We start from the raw sequence: 18,579 nt of genomic DNA, 5'->3' as shown, positions 1-18,579 counted from the left end.
CTGCTCAGCAGGGAGTCTGCTTCTCCCTCTGACCCTCCTCCCTCTCATGCTCTCTGTTTCTCATTCTCTCTCTCGCAAATAAATAAAATCTTTAAAAAAAAAACAACAAAAAACATTGACTGTTTAGGGATTGTGAGATAGAAGAATGACAGTGTGTCACCACTTTCTCATAGTTCATGGTCCCATGGTGAGGACAGATGGAGCCATGTGGCTCTTTACAGACAAGTCATCATGAGGTCTGCTGTTGAGATATGGTGTCTCTTAACAGTGTAAGGATTGGGTGAAGACTGTTGTAATGGTCACCTGGAAAAGTATTTTTGTACGTATTGGCACTCGAGCTAAGCATTGGAGGGCCAGGTAGGATTCAGAAAAAGGTGTTGCAGGTAGTGGAAAGGAAGGGTATGGAGGGAAGAGGATTCAGGTTTGGATTCTGAATGGAGTGCAGATGGGATGACTCCTGAAGGCTTAGGCGACAAAAGGAAGCAGGAGGGGGACAGCTTGTAGAGGTCTTTTACGCTGTGTTGAAGAGTGTGGACATTACATTGAGTGGAAAGAGAAAACATCAAGGGTTTTTAAGTAGAGGAGAATCATGATAATATCTAAATTTTAGGGTTTGAAGTAGATAATTCGCATGACAGCTTTTAGGGGGGCAACAGGTGCAGGGAGCCTTGAGGTCATTGCAATGGGGCCATTGCTAAGGACAGTGGTAATGGGAATACGGGAGAGATAGGCAATGAGGTTTGTGATTTATGTCAGAGCTGCTTAGAAAATTGGGATGGGAGAGAAGCAGTGACATTCTCAGGCTCTAGGTTTGAGCAGCCAGAAGAGTGGACTTGTCCTAGTATGAGGGGGGAGGAGGAGGTGGAGGAGGAGGAGGAGTGTGGGAAGAGGTGCATTCATGTCCACAAGCAGTTAGGAAGTGCGGTGTGGCTTAGAGTATAGGCACTAATTTAGACGTGATAGGAGATGGGTGGTGCGTGGGAGTAAATGAGATGAATGAGACCACCTAGAGGTAGGTGGGAAATAGAACCTTGGGGACAAGAGTCCATGGGGAAAGAGGTGACTGAGGATAAGAAGAAAAACAATAGAGTTCAGTCTCTGAGAATTCAGCAGAGGAGAGGATTTGAGTTCTGTGTTCAACTTGTTTGCTTTAAGTTCTACAGGATGTCTATGGCTATGGTGGCCCCCTGGTTGTGACAGTTAAAATGTCCCCCCAGGGGCAGAATTGTCCCTGGTTGGTGACTACTGTTCTACTTTATAGTTTCTTCTTGCTCATAATATTAATTTCTTTGTGGCCCCTGTGTGCTCTTCCTATATGCCTTTTATGACACCCACCACCACCGTGATTCCCAGTCCTAATTCATAAGACAAACGCTGATCTGGCTAATTGCCATCATTCCTGTTTGTGAAGATTTTTGTGTACCATGACACTCTCTGGTTGCTGATCTGCTAATAGATTGACTGCCTGTGATTCAGGAACTTGCTTCTAGCCCAGTCAGCTGTGGTTGGGGGTAGAAGGGTAGCAGTCATGTCTATTTCTTTAGGAAGGAGTTCAGGGGTAAGCTAGTAAGCATGCTTATTTCTCTGTTCCTGTTCTTCCCCTTACCTATGATACCTTGTTTGTTTGTTTATGAGAGAGAGAGAGCGCACAAGCAGGGGGAGCAGAGGGAGAGGGAGAAGCAGGCTCCCCGCTGAGCAGGTAGCCTGATGCGGGGCTCGATCCCAGGACTCGGGGATCATGACCTGAGCCGAAGGCAGACACTTAACTGACTAAGCCACCCAGGCGTCCCCCTGTTCTGTTTCTTAACTTAATGTCTGCCTTCCCCAGCTCGAGTCCTGTGTCTTCCACAAAGTTTCATCTGGTCCAGCCTCACCTCATGCTGATTTTTCCTTTCCTTACGTTATAGGTCGCATACAGAGCTTAGTGGGCTGTATTATATTTTCTTGTATTTCTGGCTATTACGTGCAGGTATATTTTTTTCTGGGATAAATTCCTTCTGATATTTTGTATTCCTGTATTATGTACTGTTGGACATACAGTTCTCATTCAATAAATACTACTCTCAGTGACATATTAGAATCCGTTATATCCATTTTTTAAAAAACATTTTAAAGTTTATTTTAAAGAGAGCAAGTGGGGGTTGGGGGTGAGGGCGGAGGGAGAGGGAAAGAGAAACCCAAGCCGACACTGCACTGAGCACTGAGCCCAATGTGGGACTTGATCTCACGACCCTGAGATCATGACCTAAGCTGAAACCAAAAGTTGGATGCTCAACTGACTGTGCCACCCAGGTGCCCCAGAATCAATTCTACTCTTTTAGCAGAAATACCACTATTAGATTAAGTTTCCATATATCAAAATGATCAACTTGTGCCATTTTTGTTCCACAAATTTAATCAATAGTCAAGTAAGAATGAGTAGGCATTTAAGGAGCCTCTCATGTTCATGAAGGTAAGATTTGATCTAAGGGGCGTCTGGGTGGCTCAGTCGGTTAAGCGTCTGCCTTCAGCTCAGGTCATGATCCCAGAGTCCCGGGAGCTGCTGCTTCCTCTGCCCCTCACCCTGCTGTGCTCTCTTTCTCTCTCTGTCTCTCTGTCATTCTCTCAAATAAATAAATAAATAAAATCTTAAAAAAAATTGATGTTTAGAAGAGAGCCATATGGATTATAACTTTTTGTCCTTAATTAAGATGGATTTAGCCATAAATCAGTGTTGTTTTTTTTTTTAAGATTTTATTTATTTATTTGACAGAGAGAGACACAGTGAGAGAGGGAACACAAGCAGGAGCGGGAGAGGGAGAAGCAGGCTTCCTGCTGAGCAGAGAGCCCGATGCGGGGCTCGATCCCAGGACCCTGATATCATGACCTGAGCCGAAGGCAGACGCTTAACGACTGAGCCACCCAGGCGCCCCAGTCATAAATCAGTGTTTAGCAAGAAAAGAGATTTGGTATAAGTACAATGAGTAGATTTTTTGATCTAAGTCAAAAATACAAATAAGGAAAAGATGAAATTTGTTAGTCCTTTTGGGTTGCTATAATAAAGACCCATAGACTAGGTAGCTTAGAAACAACAGAATTTTATTTCTCCTCCTTCTGGAGACTGAGAGTCTGAGGTCAGGGTGCCCGCATGATTGGGTCCTGTGGAGACCCTCTCCCTGGTTACAGACCGTCGACTTCTTGTGTCCTCACATGGAAAGAGGGAGAGAGCCTCTGGGGTCACTTTTTTTTTTTTAAAGATTTTATTTATTTATTTGACAGAGAGACAGCGAGAGAGGGAACACAAGCAGGGGGAGTGGGAGAGGGAGAAGCAGGCTTCCCGCTGAGCAGGGAGCCCGATGTGGGGCTCGATCCCAGGATCCAGGGATCATGACCCGAGCCGAAGGAAGACGCTTAACGACTGAGCCACCCAGGCGCCCCTGGGGTCACTTTTATAAGGGCTCCACCGTTGTGACCGAATCCCCTCCCATACGCCCCACCTCCTAATAAGGGGGCGTTAAGATTTCATCATAGGAATTTCAGTGGGGCACAGATATTCTGTCCATAACAAAATTAAATAAACCAAGGATATTTGTTGTGTCTCCTGAGTGGTTATGGTTAGCTCTACTTAAAGGGTTCTGAGAATCAAATGAGAAAATGTGTATGTAAGTAGTTGGAAGACTCAAAAGCACTCACGTACTGTTTGTGTGGTTGGCTGTCATTTCAGGTATAGAACCCTGTGTGTCAACTGAATTGGTCTTGTTAATGCATTATGTCTGATTCATTGTAGGCAGTAGATACTGAAAGAATAAATGAGGATGTTTGAGTGGGAAGAATGAGAGCACATTAGTGGAATGTACGTGTGTCACCCTTGTGACTTTTGAGGCTTTTTCTCTTGCATCTTTCAGGTTTGTGTTGCATTTGCTAATGAAGTTTGAATTAATTATCTGAGTTACAAGTACCTCGTCCTTGTTCCTTATAAATGATGCCCATAACAGGAGGTAGTCTGAACATTTACTGAAAGTTCTTGTCTGTGAATGATTCTGGTAATGGGCAGGTCATCAGGATTTACTTTTTATGAGTATTGGATGTAAGTTGTTGCTGTTAACATTTCAGTAAACAGAGTACATGATCACTTCCATAATTCTTGACTGTAGATATTCCCAGGAGAGCAGAACTAAGATACCTATTACAGCCGCTGTTCGACACTGTTTTGGCAGTTCTCACAAATATGATAGAATAAAAAGAGAAAAGAGGAACTCTAAATAAGGGAAGGACAGCTCTCATTCTCATTTTCGAATGTTAGGTCAGCCATAAACACCATGGGAGTGGCAGGCTTGGTCTCGATCTTGTTCACCTTTGTATCACTTAACTGTAGTGCCTGGGATAAAGTTGACGTTCAGTAAATATTTGCTGAAGGAATGAATAATGGAGAGTTTATGCTTTCTTGAATTTCTAGCTCACAGTTGAAAAGCTGCCAGGGTTAACAAGAGTTTAGTAAGACTGCAGGAGAACTGGTAGAATGTGTTTAGCTTTTACCTTGGGATGAACTCTACAGTTCCCTTTGTAAAAATACGCTATGATTGCTACAGATATCAGTGTGTGGGGTTCAATCTGTTTTCACCTAGGTTGTGAAAGCCCTTTTGTTCTTTTAATTTGTTGTATTCTCTTTTCTCTTTACAGTTCTAATTGTGGAGTGGTAAACATATACAATCAAGATTCTTGTCTCCAGGAAACAAACCCAAAGCCTATAAAAGCCATAATGAACTTGGTTACAGGTGTTACTTCTCTGACCTTCAATCCTACTACAGAAATCTTGGCAATTGCTTCAGAAGAAATGAAAGAAGCAGTCAAATTGGTAATATATCTTTCCCTTTATTTTTTTTAAATTTTTTTAAAGATTTTATTTATTTGAGAGAGAGAGAATGAGAGAGAAAGAGCACATGAGGGGGGGAGGGTCAGAGGGAGAAGCAGACCCCCCGCCGAGCAGGGAGCCCGATGCGGGACTTGATCCCGGGACTCCAGGATCATGACCTGAGCTGAAGGCAGTCGCTTAACCAACTGAGCCACCTAGGTGCCCCTATATCTTTCCCTTAAAAAAAAAAATCATTGCTAATCCTTAGGCTCCGTGGAGCCTAATTAAAAAAAAAATCTAGGGCGCCTGGGTGGCTCAGTTGTTAAGCAACTGCCTTCAGCTCAGGTCATGGTCCCAGAGTCCTGGGATCGAGCCCCGTATCGGGCTCTCTACTCCGCGGGAAGCCTGCTTCTCCCTCTCCCACTCCCCCTGCTTGTGTTCCCTCTCTCACTGCGTCTCTCTCTGTCAAATAAATAAATAAAATCTTTAAAAAAAAAAAAATCTAAATTGTGCTGAAGGATATGTAGTAGTTCCCCCCCCCACCAAAATATCTTCTAACTTAAGTTGAAAACATGGAAGGATAGTAGGAAAGAAGAGTGTTGGATTATTTTAAGAAGAGTAGCTTCTTTTGATGTAGAAATTACTAGTATTGTGGCTTTTGGGTGTGGTTGTAGAAGTGATGATGCACAGTAGCCCCCAGATTTGCCTTAAGGAATGTTTACAGCAAACACTTTTATTTTTCTAAAGTTTTCTTTCCTTATCTCTGCCTTTTTTAAGCCCTGCTGTCATAATGGAGGAGGGGAGGCAATTCTTAGATTTTGAAAATAAATTGAGCTTGAAAATAAATTGTGTAAGCAGATTACACTTTAAATGGCTAGCGAGTACTTGAGAGTGTGCCTCCGTGCCAGGAGTCCCCAGGACCTCCCCCAGGTTTGGTGATTTACTAGGACTCACAGGATTTACTATATGGTCTCATTCACGACTGAGCGTTACTACAGGGAAAGGATACACAGCAAAATCAGCCAAGGGAGGGGTGCATGGGGCAAAGTCTGGAGGAGACCAGGCACCAGCTTCCAAGAGTCCTCTCCTGGTGGTGTCACTCAGGGCATGTTTGATTCCTCCCAACAAGTTGTGACCACATGGGTTGAGTGTATTCTATCAGGGAGTCCCTCATTAGGGACTCTGTGCTCAGGGTCTTTATTGGCGTCTGATCATGTAGCTACCCTCTGCCTAGCGTGCACCAAAATTCTAGGCTCCCAGAAGTAAAGGCAGGTGTTCAGCAGAAACCACGTTGTACATCCTTTCGGAAGTGTCGCATCAGTGTAGAGAACTGTTTCCCAGTTAAGTTCCCACACATGATCTAAGGGCCACCCTTGCAAGTAGGCCTTTCTGAGGATAGCAGCCTCAGGTCTGTGTTAACTCCTTTCTGCCCAACCGCAGAGCCCAGCTGCCCTGTCACTGCATCTCTGTGAAGTTTCCTACGCTGTAGGCAGAACTGGTTTCTTTGTTATTTAACAGTTCTTTGCTCCGGGCACCAGGTACACACATGGCCCAGAACTCTGAATGGCGGTACTGCGTGGTGGTGGTGTTCCGTGTATACTGCCGAATTGTAAGCTCTCTACAGAGACTCCTTATCTTGTTCACTTAGCAAAGGGTCTTGCATACTTTATTAGCTTCGTGTAATAGTGTATAGTGTACAAAGATGTACAGAGAGTTCTTCAAAAAAATTGTGAGCCAAATAACAGTCCTCAGAGGATTAACTCACCCAGAGTAGCAGCTAGTAAAGGGCAGAACTGCTTTGAGAGTCTCCATTCTTCCTAGGACTTTAGTGGTTTTCCAACTGTGAATTCTTCTGTTCCCTAGAAGGTGTACAAAACTCCAAATGGCAAGTAGGGCAAGGAGAGGGCTAAGCCCTACCTGTAATCACACCGAGCAGCTGCGCTCTTATCAGTGGTGTATATTGGCATTCTCCATAAACTTTTCTTGGAGGGAAGAAAGAAATCTGTTGGAAAAGAGTGAAAAATACAGCATGTGTTTACTGGGTGTTGAATGAATCGTTTGATGAAAGAAGGTTCTAATTCAATGCAGTTTTAAAATCCCTGTTCCTGTAATGGGAGTGGCAGACTAGCACACATTAACCTTTTATCATTTTAATGGTAGTAAATTGTTTTAGAAAACCATGGGATCCATCTCCTATTGACATAATATATTCTGCAAGACGCCTAGTAGTTAGTTCTGCCTAGTTTGCTTCAGTGATCATGGCAGCATTTATGGTTTTTTACTGTGGCAAAATCACACAAGGAATTCATTAGTAACAGCCAAATCCCATTTTTTAAATGGTAGTCAGCCATAATATCTAATGGAAAGAAGCCAGGCATGGCAGCCTCAGCGAAACAGCGTGAGTGTCATCAAATGCAGTCTCTTATAATGATCCGAACAGTTGTGCTACCCCAGCACAAAGCAGTGAATATAAATCTAAGCCATTGCACCAGTAAGAGACACGAAGTTAAATTGTTATTGCATCTACAATCTTCGATGTAGTAGAAAGTTGTGGAACTTCTTATCCATTAAATTAAGGATGAGTGAGCTTTTTACTTGTTGAATTTTGATACCTGGGCCCTTAAATGTAATGACAGATACAGTGTTGGAGGTAAAGAAGCTGGGTTTTACTTTCAAGATTTATTTTAGAGTGGGCATGAGTGCAGGGGGTGGGTGGAGGGGCAGAGGGAGAGGGAGAGAGAGAATCTCGAGCAGACTCCCTGCTGAGCACAGAGCTTGCTGCGGGACTAGATCCCACGACACTGAGATCATGACCTGAGCCGAAATCAATCAAGAGTCGGAGGTTTAACGGACTGAGCCACCCAGGTGCCCATGGGCTTTTTCTTTTCTTTTTTTTAAAGATTTTATTTATTTATTTGAGAGAGAGAGAATGAGAGAGAGAGCATGAGAGGGGGTAGCGGGAGAGGGAGAAGCAGACTCCCTGCCGAGCAGGGAGCCCGATGCGGGACTCGATCCAGGGACTCCAGGATCATGACCTGAGCCGAAGGCAGTCTCTTAACCAACTGAGCCACCCAGGCGCCCGGGCTTTTTCTTAATTAACAGTTCAGTAGTAGCTTTTAATACAACAGCCATAAAGAGAGGTCAAGCACAGCTGCCGTCTCAGCAGGTGGGTGGGAGTTGTTGGCTGAGGGAAGAAGTGCTGATTCAGGAGGAGAGTCCACTGGGGGACTTCACAAATAGATACAGCGGGGTCTCTTAGCAGACCATTGCGAACACGTTTGTGCTCTTGATAGTCAAGTCTAGAGGAGATAAAATATAAAATAGGTTGTTGATGTGTTGGTGTTTCTCCTCCATCAGAACGAGCATGCTGGCCTTTTGTGTGAAGCCATGGCCGCTGTGTATGGTTGTGTAGGTTGTTGCCTGAGGAGACACCACTTATATCCTACCCTTTATTAAGTGTGTGTATTTACCACAGTATTTCTGGTACTCTCTTCTGTTCATTTAGCTACAAAAATAACACAGCAACTTTCTGGGAAAAATGGGCTTTAAAAAATTGATATGCGTCTTGTGCCCCAATTTTTGCCCCATTGTGAGCTCCCTAGTTGAAATAAGTAATTGACCTAAGTATGAAGTTAACATGGATCCAAATTAGGAGACTTTTAAAAAAATTATTTATTTATTTTTTAATTTATTTTTATTTTTATTTTTATTTATTTATTTTTAAAGATTTTATTTATTCATTTGACAGAGAGAGAGACAGCGAGAGAAGGAACACAAGCATGGGGAGAGGGAGAGGGAGAAGCAGGCTTCCCGCGGAGCAGGGAGCCCGATGCTGGGCTCGATCCCAGGACCCTGGGATCATGACCTGAGCCGAAGGCAGACGCTTAACGACTGAGCCACCCAGGCGCCCTTAAATTTATTTTTTTATTAACATAATGTATTATTTGTTTCAGGGGTACAGGTCTGTGATTCATCAGTCTTACCCAATTCACAGCGCCCACCATAGTACATACCCTCCCCAGAGTCTATCACTCAGTTACCCATCCCTTCACCCCCCTCCCCTCCAGCAACCCTCAGTTTGTTTCCTAAGATTAAGAGTCTCTTATGGTTTATCTCCCTCTCTGGTTTCCTCTGGTTTCATTTTTTCTCTCTTCCCCTATGATCTTCTGCCTTGTTTCTTAAACTCCATATATCAATTATTATATGATAATTGTCTTTCTCTGATTGACTTCTCTTGCTTCACATAATACCCTCTAATTCCATCCACATCATTGCAAATGGCAAGATTTCCTTTTTTGATGGCTGCGTAATAGTCCACGGTGTTGTGTGTTGTGTGTGTGTGTGTGTGTGTGTGTATGTATATATGTATACATACCACATTTTCTTTATCCATTCATCTGTCGATGGACATCTGGTCTCTTTCCATAGTTTGGCTATTGTGGACATTGCTGCTATAAACATTGGGATGCAGGTGCCCCTTTGGATCACTATATTTGTATCTTTGGGGTAAATACCCAGTAGTGCAATTGCTGGGTTGTAGGGTAGCTCTATTTTCAACTTTTTGAGGAACCTCCATACTGTTTTCCAGAGTGGCTGCACCAGCTTGCATTCCCACCAACATCCTCGCCAACATCTGTCGTTTCCTGACTTGTTAATTTTAGCCATTCTGACTGGTGTGAGGTGGTATCTCATTGTGATTTTGATTTCGATTTCCTTGATGCCGAGTGATGTTGAGCACTTTTTCATGTGTCCGTTGGCCATTTGGATGTCTTTGCAGAAATGTCTGTTCCTGTCTTCTGCCCATTTTTTGATTGGATTATTTGTTCTTTGGGTGTTGAGTTTGAGAAGTTCTTTATAGATTTTGGGAATACTAGCCCTTTATCTGATATGTCATTTGCAAATATCTTCTCCCATTCTGTCGGTTGTCTTTAGGTTTTGTTGACTATTTCCTTTGCTGTGCAAAAGCTTTTTATCTTGATGAAGTCCCAATAGTTCATTTTTGCCCTTGCTTCCCTTGCCTTTGGCGATGTTTCTAGGAAGAAGTTGCTGTGGCTGAGGTCGAAGAAGTTGCTGCCTGTGTTTTCCTCAAGGATTTTGATAGATTCCTGTCTCACATTTAGGTTTTTCATCCAGTTTGAGTTTATTTTTGTGTGTGGTATAAGGAAATGGTCCAGTTTCATTCTTCTGCATGTGGCTGTCCAATTTTCCCAACACCATTTATTGAAGAGACTTTTTTCCATTGGACATTCTTTCCTGCTTTGTCAAAGATTAGTTGACCATAGAGTTGAGGGTCCATTTCTGGGCTCTCTATTCTGTTCCATTGATCTATGTGCCTGTTTTTTTGCCAGTACCATACTGTCTTGATGATGACAGCTTTGTAATAGAGCTGGAAGTCCGGAATCGTAATGCCACCAGCTTTGCTTTTCTTTTTCAACATTCCTCTGGCTATTTGGGGTCTTTTCTGGTTCCATACAAATTTTAGGATTATTCCATTTCTGTGAAAAAGGTTGATGGTATTTTGATAGGGATTGCATTAAATGTGTGGATTGCTCTGGGTAGCATAGACATTTTCACAATATTTGTTCTTCCAATCCATGAGCATGGAACATTTTTCCATTTCTTTGTGTCTTCCTCAATTTCTTTCTTGAGTAGTTTATAGTTTTCTGAGTACAGATCCTTTGCCTCTTTGGTTAGATTTATTCCTAGGTATCTTACAGTTTTGGGTGCAATTGTAAATGGGATCGACTCCTTAATTTCTCTTTCTTCTGTCTTGGTGGTGGTGTATAGGAATGCCACTGATTTCTGTGCATTGATTTTATATCCTGCCACTTCACTGAATTCCTGTATGAGTTCTAGCAGTTTTGGGGTGGAGTCTTTTGGGTTTTCCACATAAAGTATCATCACATCTACAAAGAGTGAGAGTTTGACTACTTCTTTGCTGATTCAGATGCCTTTTATTTCTTTTTGTTGTCTGATTGCTGAGGCTAGGATTTCTAGTACTGTGTTGAGTAGCAGTGGTGATAGTGGACATCCCTGCCGTGTTAGGAGACTGTTTTTTCCAGTTTAGGTTAGAAAATAGAGTGGTTTAATGTAATTATCTTTAAGAAGTCATTCAAGTGGAAAGGTCGGTTCTGGTATGTTTTATTTTGGAAGAGTCAGAAAAGAAGCTTCCCAGACTCCAAAGTCATGCCAGCAAAGTTAATGAGCAAATATCTGGGGCATAGTTTAAAAGTACCAGGTGACATATAGGGTGGAAACAAAGGTTAGGCATAAGACAGTTCTCTTGTTGGCACTTGTAGGAAATGGTTATTTCCTCATGGTCTGCTCCCATGATGCCTTGGATCACCTGTTCAAAGTTGGCGCATGCTTGGAGGATACAAACTTAGGATAGCCTAAGCAAAACACAGTTGAGAAGCCAACCACTTATCAAAAGTTCATATAATTTCCACATTCCCAAACTAAGTATAAATAAATTTTACATATTCATATTGTGTCTTCTCTCCTAAAATAACTAGTCTGCCTTATTAAGTATTTCTTCTTCTTTTTTTAAATATATTTTTCAAGGAACCTATATAGAGAGTAGTGTTTAAGAAGTTTAAAAGTTAAGATCACGTCCGGGTACTGCCAACTTCTTGGCTTTAATGGGTCTAGACCAGTTCTCATTAGTACTAATGCCTCTGCATTGATGCCATGCTGTGCAGCAAGAACCTGCTTTCTGGGAAAGTTGAGAATAATTGAGATGGCTTGGAGATTCACTGTAAACTTTACTTCCTTGACAAAATGGTCAATAGTTTTATATCAGAAGGAATAGGGCCTAATAAGTGACTAACCGAAACCTGTTTAATAGACAGATGTGTATATCACTGGGTTTTACCCAGGGCTCGTCTATGAAAATCACCTTGATTGGATGGTTTGAAGCCTCATCTAAAAGTGTGGAGGGTGACAGACCACCAAGCTTAGTGATAGCTCTCCACACATATTGGAACATGAAGGTGCTGTATTTTTTAGAAGAGGTAGAGAATATTTGAAAGCGAGAGATGTTAAAATTCTAGTCTACTTCAGGTCACTGCTTTCGTGCTGGGGTTTTATTTATCCACAAATGGGATGAGGACTTGTGTCAGTCTTGGGCTTGGGCTCGGGCTCCGGCTCATTTTCCCCAGAAGTAGACTCTCTTGGAGAAAGAGACCGCATCTCCTCATGTTTAGGCCTGGCCTGGAGTCAGCTTTTTGGCTCTGTTTAAATCAGAACAGAGTTTCTCTCGATGAACCAGGTTTTCATGAGTTTGTCCTCCTTCGGAGGAGATTGGAAAAGGCAAAGAATACATTATTACATACGTTGAAAAGTAAAAGTGTAGAAAGGAAATCATATGCTATTGGAATAGTTGGTAGGCCTTAGCTGGGCTTCAGTTATGTAAAATCAGACTCTTCATAATTAAAGTATCTGTGCCCTGTGACCACAGTACTGTTTACTGTAGTCATTAAGTTAGAGCATTACTGGGTGCCACTGTTGACTTTTCACTTCAGTGTGTTCGTTTATTTATCTGCTCAGCAACACCGGCGTCTCCCAGAGCACCATGGTGGATGCTGCATTAGAAGCATCAAGGAGATGCTTTCGTCTCCTCCCTCCTTTCCCTCTCAGTTAATAGCACATCGAAAAGCAAATTTTAATTTCAGAACACTTCGCTCCATTGAGAGAATTGTACCTCATAGGTACTACCATCAAAATGAACTTTTTGTTCCAGCAGAAAGGTAGAACGAAGCCTAAAATTAAAGATGAGTTCGCAGTTGTTGTGATTTAAAGCTTTGTATTATTTCCTACAGGTTCACCTTCCGTCCTGTACAGTATTTTCAAACTTCCCAGTCATTAAAAAGAAGACTATTTCTCTTGTTCATACCATGGATTTTTCTCCCAGAAGTGGATATTTTGCCTTGGGGAACGAAAAGGGCAAGGCCCTGCTATATAGGTGGGTATTATTTATGTTTAAACATCAGAAATACCTGTAACCTTCTCTTGAAAATATGGAGAGATACTGTTGTTAGATTCCCCATTCTGCACTTACATGTAGTTTATTAATTCTATAGCTTATTGATCAGGTACAGTGATAAATTATTAATTGTAGAGTGTTTAGCTTGACATCTTCATTAGCAAAATGCATTTTTTTAAAAGATTTTATTTATTTGTTTGACAGCACAAGCAGGGGGAGTGGGAGAGGGAGAAGCAGGCTTCCCGCGGAGCAGGGAGCCCGATGCGGGGCTTGATCCCAGGACCCTGGGATCATGACCTGAGCCAAAGGCAGACGCTTAACCGACTGAGCCACCCGGACGCCCCCAAAATGCATTTTTCTACCATAAAATGTGACTAGCAGAAAAGTTCACCTGGAGATTTATTTATTAATTTTTAAAAAAAAATTATTTATTTGGGGTTGGTAAGCTGTATTTTGAGAATGTCAATTTGAGGAAGAGTAGCCACTTTAATAATATTGCCACTTTCTTCGTGCCTTATGTTTATTTTATTTTATTTTATTTTTTTAAAGATTTTATTTATTTATTTGAGAGAGAATGAGATAGAGAGCATGAGAGGGGGGAGGGTCAGAGGGAGAAGCAGACTCCCCATTGAGCAGGGAGCCCGATGCGGGACTCAATCCCAGGACTCCAGGGTCATGACCTGAGCCGAAGGCAGTCGCTTAACCAACTGAGCCACCCAGGCGCCCTGTGCCTTATGTTTAGATTAACCTTTGTTGATTTGACAATTCAGTGTTTACTCCACTAGATTTAAGTGATTTTTTTTTTTTTTTTGAAAGAGGTGCTGCTTTCCCTGCAGCTGTAAGCTGTAAATAAGGATGTCAGCCACAGAGATGTCTAAAAGTTATGCTCTGTCCAGGTTCTTTTCTGTACTCAACATACTTGGCTATAAAGTGGGAATAAACCAACCCTAGTTGACGGTTGCTAGAAGATACAGGTGACAAGGTGGCTGTCCTGGGGAACTGACGAGCTGGGAGTCCATGACTTCAGTCACAGTCCCCGTCCTTGCTCTCCTGTGTTGGTGGTGAATGCTGCGTAGGACCCCATGTTTATGGTTTGTATGCTTCAGGGAAAGCCTGCTTTCAAAATACTGAAATCTGGTGTGAAGAAAAGGAGGATTGTAAATTGATTTTGAGGAGATAATTGTGAAAAGAGGGTAAAGCAAACAATAATATGGTCTCAATTTCTACTTTGAAAGGAAAATGGGATACACCTGGAAAATCGATATATTCCATCATTCTCATTCCCAATCACTTTTGGAGTGATTCTTTCAGGTCGGGTTTTATAAAGGAATGCAGGTTCCTACTGCACTTAGAAATTCTCTCCCAAAGCTTTGGTTTTATTATAATTGAATCTTATTTTCTCTAAGTTTAAGCAGCAGAGGCCATTAGAGTTTCCTCCAGAGCATTGCTGTCTAGGGAGACTATTTCTAGCAAGTGGGTTGGACTGACATGTCTGCTGGATAGGGCTGATCAGGTATTTCATAGGCCCCCATTTAATGCTTTGGAGCAAGCTTAATGCTTTTACTAAAATCTGGGGAATTAGGGCGCCTGGGTGGCTCAGATGGTTAAGCGTCTGCCTTCGGCTCAGGTCATGATCCCAGACTCCTGGGATCGAGTCCCGCATCGGGCTCCCTGCTCAGCGGGGAGCGTGCTTCTCCCTCTGCCTCTCTCTCTGTTTCTTATGAATAAATAAATAAAATCTTAAAAAAAAAAAAATCTGGGGAATTAGCTTTAGGATCCTTCAGAATGTCAGATTGAGGTGTCTTAACCTAGCTGCCTGGTGAGAATGATAATGATTACATCCCCCTCTCCCCCCCCACCTGCCCTGGAAAATCTTCCTGAGTGCCATTCTCATTGACAATACTCTGGGTAATCATGAAGTTTAGATGATTTGTCTTTCACTTTTTCAGGTTGCATCATTACTCAGACTTCTAAAGAGGATATTTGAAGTAAGAAAATCCTTTTTTATTGATTCTTCAGGTTTTAAGGTTAAACCCATTGCTGTCACTTGGCAGAGGGACCACATTAGCTGATCTTTGTTTCTTTGCCACTGGGTTGCTGTATCTTCAGGTAGGGGAGTTAGGATGGAAGTAGATCAGGAAGAGCCCAGTTGGACTTGAACCTTCCCTGGGAATTTTTATTCCAAATCACAATAATCTGGCTCTGTTTTTCTGAGGTCAGATCTCTAATATGGTATTCACTAATGGTCATCAAAATTGTTATTACTGAACATTTAATCCACAAAGGATAAACATAATAGTGAGAGATGAGTATCTTCAGATATAATTATAGTTTCCATGAACTCAAACCCCCTTATTTTGTATAGTTGCCCTGTGGCTAGTTAATGGTAGCTTGTCACAGAGCTAGTTAATGGCTGGTCATTAGTTTTGCTGCCCAGTATTTAAAACAGTAGAACATGCTTCCCTTCCCATGGCTTGATCTTTGACTTGGAAATATGGTAGTTCTGAGGTTGAGCTTTGCAGTTGGCATGTTTATCTCTTTTCTGAGATTCATACGTATGTATGAGATTCATATATTTTCTCTTCATATTGAGGAGACTCTGGGAGTGCATATAGGTTTAATTGTTGAGCAAAACATTAGCAAGAGGGGAAAGCAGTCTAGCTATCCTGCCTCCCCAAGTTACATAGCCAGCACGTTTGTTTGTTGATGACCAGCAGCTGTAAATCAAGTGTGTAATTTCTTCTGTTCTTTTCTCAGATCCATTGGAGCCACAGGAGAAGCCCATCTTGATATATCTTCTCAGAAACTTTCTGAATGTGTGATAATATATGTATAATGATTTATTGAGCCAGCTGTGCTTATTTAACAGAAATGTCTTAATAAACAAATAACAACTTTTGTTTGAAAATAAATGTATGTTGTTCTTTCCTTCCCACCTACACACAAACACACTGTCTTGGATGTGTTTCTTTTCAGACTAAACGTGAGAGATTGGAAACACCTGTTTGTAGCCAGAAATAATAGATATTCTCCTATTTCACAGTTTACCCTAATTACTATTTCCCCCTTTCCCAGCATAGCACTCTCCCATGTTTCAGGGTATCAGTTAACAGAGCCTCTGTCGATCCTTTCGGCGGGAACCGCCATCTTCCAGTAATTTGCCAAAATGACCAACACAAAGGGAAAGAGGAGAGGTACCCGCTATATGTTCTCTAGACCTTTTAGAAAACATGGAGTTGTTCCTTTGGCCACATACATGCGAATCTATAAGAAAGGTGATATTGTGGACGTCAAGGGAATGGGCACGTTCAAAAAGGAATGCCCCACAAATGTTACCATGGCAACACTGGAAGAGTCTACAATGTTACTCAGCATGCTATTGGCGTTGTTGTAAACAAAGAAAGCAAGATTCTTGCCAAGAGAATTAATGTACGCATTGAGCATATTAAACACTCAAAGAGCCAAGACAGTTTCCTGAAGTGTGTGAAGGAAAATGATCAGAAAAAGAAGGAAGCCAAAGAGAAAGGTACTTGGGTTCAACTGAAGCGCCAGCCTGTCCCACCCAGAGAAGCACACTTTGTGAGAACTAATGGAAAGGAGCCTGAACTGCTGGAACCCATTCTCTATGAATTCATGGCATGATAAATGTGAAGAAAATTAAAAGACCTCAAGACTGTAAAAACAAAACAACAGAGCCTCTGTCGAGCTATTAAGGTCAGTTGGCTTGATATGAGAGCAGTGAGGTTTCATGGAATTAATTTTGAACTTCCAAGTTTTCTTTGAATGGTGATAATGGAAATGAGAAGACTTTTCTGGGCATATTACTTCAAATGGTTGTCATTGGTGTTCGTTGGGGAGGGGTCCCATGAACTCCTGGTACCTCTGTCCTAATGAGCCACTCCATTTCCTGGAAATATTTATTATATCAATTTAAATGTTCCATTTAATTTAGGTTCCAGGGGTGACAGTTGGTTGCGTAATTCGGTTTTAGTGTAACCTTGCTTTAAACTGACATTAGACCATGTATTTAAGGAGCATTAGTTATGAGAAGTATCAAGTAGGTCTATGAACTTCCACCCCACCTCCTTGTGAACACCTGGGAAAGTCAGAGGAGGGAGTTTTTCCAGTGACAAAGAATGACTCTGACTCTGCCCAAAGAAGTAATGGATCCCACTTAACTATATTCAAACAAACAGCTCAGGGAAGAGCATCTTCTGCACCTTCAAGGCCCTTCCAGGTCTGCTGGCGAGGACCTAGAGCAGCCCACTAGATGGTGTGTTACCGAATGCCGGGGTCTTTCTGAAAGGACGCTTTCTATTAAGGTGGGCTATCGCTGCATAATTGTAGAGGCCCTCCCCTCTCCCCTCTTTTCTTGGCAACAACGTCCATAGCAAATACCAATGCTAAAGATTTCAGTCCTGAAACCAGTTGACTTGTTAGTGTTATTCCGCTCGCAAAGTGCTAGGGGGCAGCATCGGACCGCGAGTCCTCAAAGGCGAGCCTCTTTATCGCTGTTTACCATCACCTTGTCTTTAACTTCAGCTCCATCATTGTTTATTTCAGATGTGGATACCAAGCCTTATATGGGCTTATTTTGCATACGATTTTCAGTTCTTCAGAGTGTAAAGATTTACAGGAATTTATCATTCTAGAGAAAATGTCAGAAGTAGGAGTTGAAATCTTAACTACTTCTTAACACCTCTAGATCATTTTTACCCTCCACCAGGGGCAGAGCACAGAATTCCCAGTTCTAATCTCTAAGATAGATAAATGTGCTCTTTGTGTTACAGACAGGTATGTTACCAAACCTGTGTCTCGTCTTTTAATGTCTATTTGCCCTCAATGGGCGTTGGGAATTTGAGTCAGGCTCTCAGCTGCTTGTAGCTAGTGCCAAGCTGAGTCCTCAAGGAGGTGAGACCCACCATCATGATCTCATTTACACAGTTCTCTGTTGGCACTTGCTACGATAGTGCGAACGTGGCTTCTATCTGTTTGGGGGCGGTGGGGGGGGGCATTCTGAGCTGTGAGGTGATAGGTTGTCATCCAGAGCCTCACAGGATATACTCGGGTGTATCTGGAGTGATGCTAAGTTGAAATCTTTGGTGTATCCTACTCATCTCGCCCCTAGCCCCACTAATAGTCAACGAACTAAAGAATGATTAGTCTATTGAAGTTCTTGCTGCTGTTTGAACGAATCCCAGATGAGAAGTCTTAGCAGATGTTCAGTGTGCACGTGTGTGTCTCTGGTTAGGATATGGAGCCCTTTTCAAGTCTGCACAGAGTGTGTGACCTGCTGTAGGGCTGGTGGCCAGCATTTCTGCGCTTCAGCTCGGGGGTGGGCTGGAAGCAAGCAAATGCTCATGAAGGGGAGTGCTTGCCGCACTCGCAATCAGCTAGCTCAGGCTGCTTGGCATCCCACTTACATGCATCTCCAAATTCATCACAAAGACAGATCACATGAGACACAAGCATTGTCTGTTCTGTTATTCTCATGATGAAATGGGGGCTGGGGCAAGAGGTGTGGGGAGAAGGTAGAATGTGGGGTGGGAACAGCCTTTCTGAACCCCTGGTGCTGTACTTTTGCTGACATCAGTATATACCTGTAATCTCATGAAATTGTCATTGTTCCCCTATAAGGAAAGTGATACTTTTCTTTTTTTTTAAGATTTTATTTATTTGACAGATAGAGAGCACAAGTAGGCAGAGAGGCAGGCAGAGGGAGAGGGAGAAGCAGGCTCTCTGCTGAGCAGGGAGCCCGACGCGG

At 42.4% G+C, this 18,579-nt stretch overlaps 1 protein-coding gene and 1 pseudogene across 1 annotated transcript in view; both read left to right on the top strand.

The window, feature by feature from the left end:
• UTP18 (UTP18 small subunit processome component) overlaps positions 1 to 15,727 on the top strand; it is a 41,865-nt gene extending 26,138 nt beyond the window's left edge. Inside the window, exons 11-14 of the mRNA XM_078065171.1 lie at positions 4,660 to 4,834; positions 12,652 to 12,794; positions 14,765 to 14,803; positions 15,573 to 15,727. Of these exons, the coding sequence (XP_077921297.1) occupies positions 4,660 to 4,834; positions 12,652 to 12,794; positions 14,765 to 14,789 (343 nt within the window). The 3' untranslated portion in view covers positions 14,790 to 14,803; positions 15,573 to 15,727. The remainder of the gene's footprint in view (positions 1 to 4,659; positions 4,835 to 12,651; positions 12,795 to 14,764; positions 14,804 to 15,572) is intronic.
• Positions 15,728 to 15,957: 230 nt separating this feature from the next.
• LOC118522013 (large ribosomal subunit protein eL21 pseudogene) lies at positions 15,958 to 16,458 on the top strand (annotated as a pseudogene).
• Positions 16,459 to 18,579: the final 2,121 nt, after the last annotated feature.

The sequence above is a fragment of the Halichoerus grypus genome, chromosome 2, assembly GCF_964656455.1.
Source record: "Halichoerus grypus chromosome 2, mHalGry1.hap1.1, whole genome shotgun sequence".
NCBI classification, from domain to species: domain Eukaryota; kingdom Metazoa; phylum Chordata; class Mammalia; order Carnivora; family Phocidae; genus Halichoerus; species Halichoerus grypus.
Note: the sequence above shows the minus strand (reverse complement) of the source record. Positions and strands in the feature narration are given on the sequence as shown.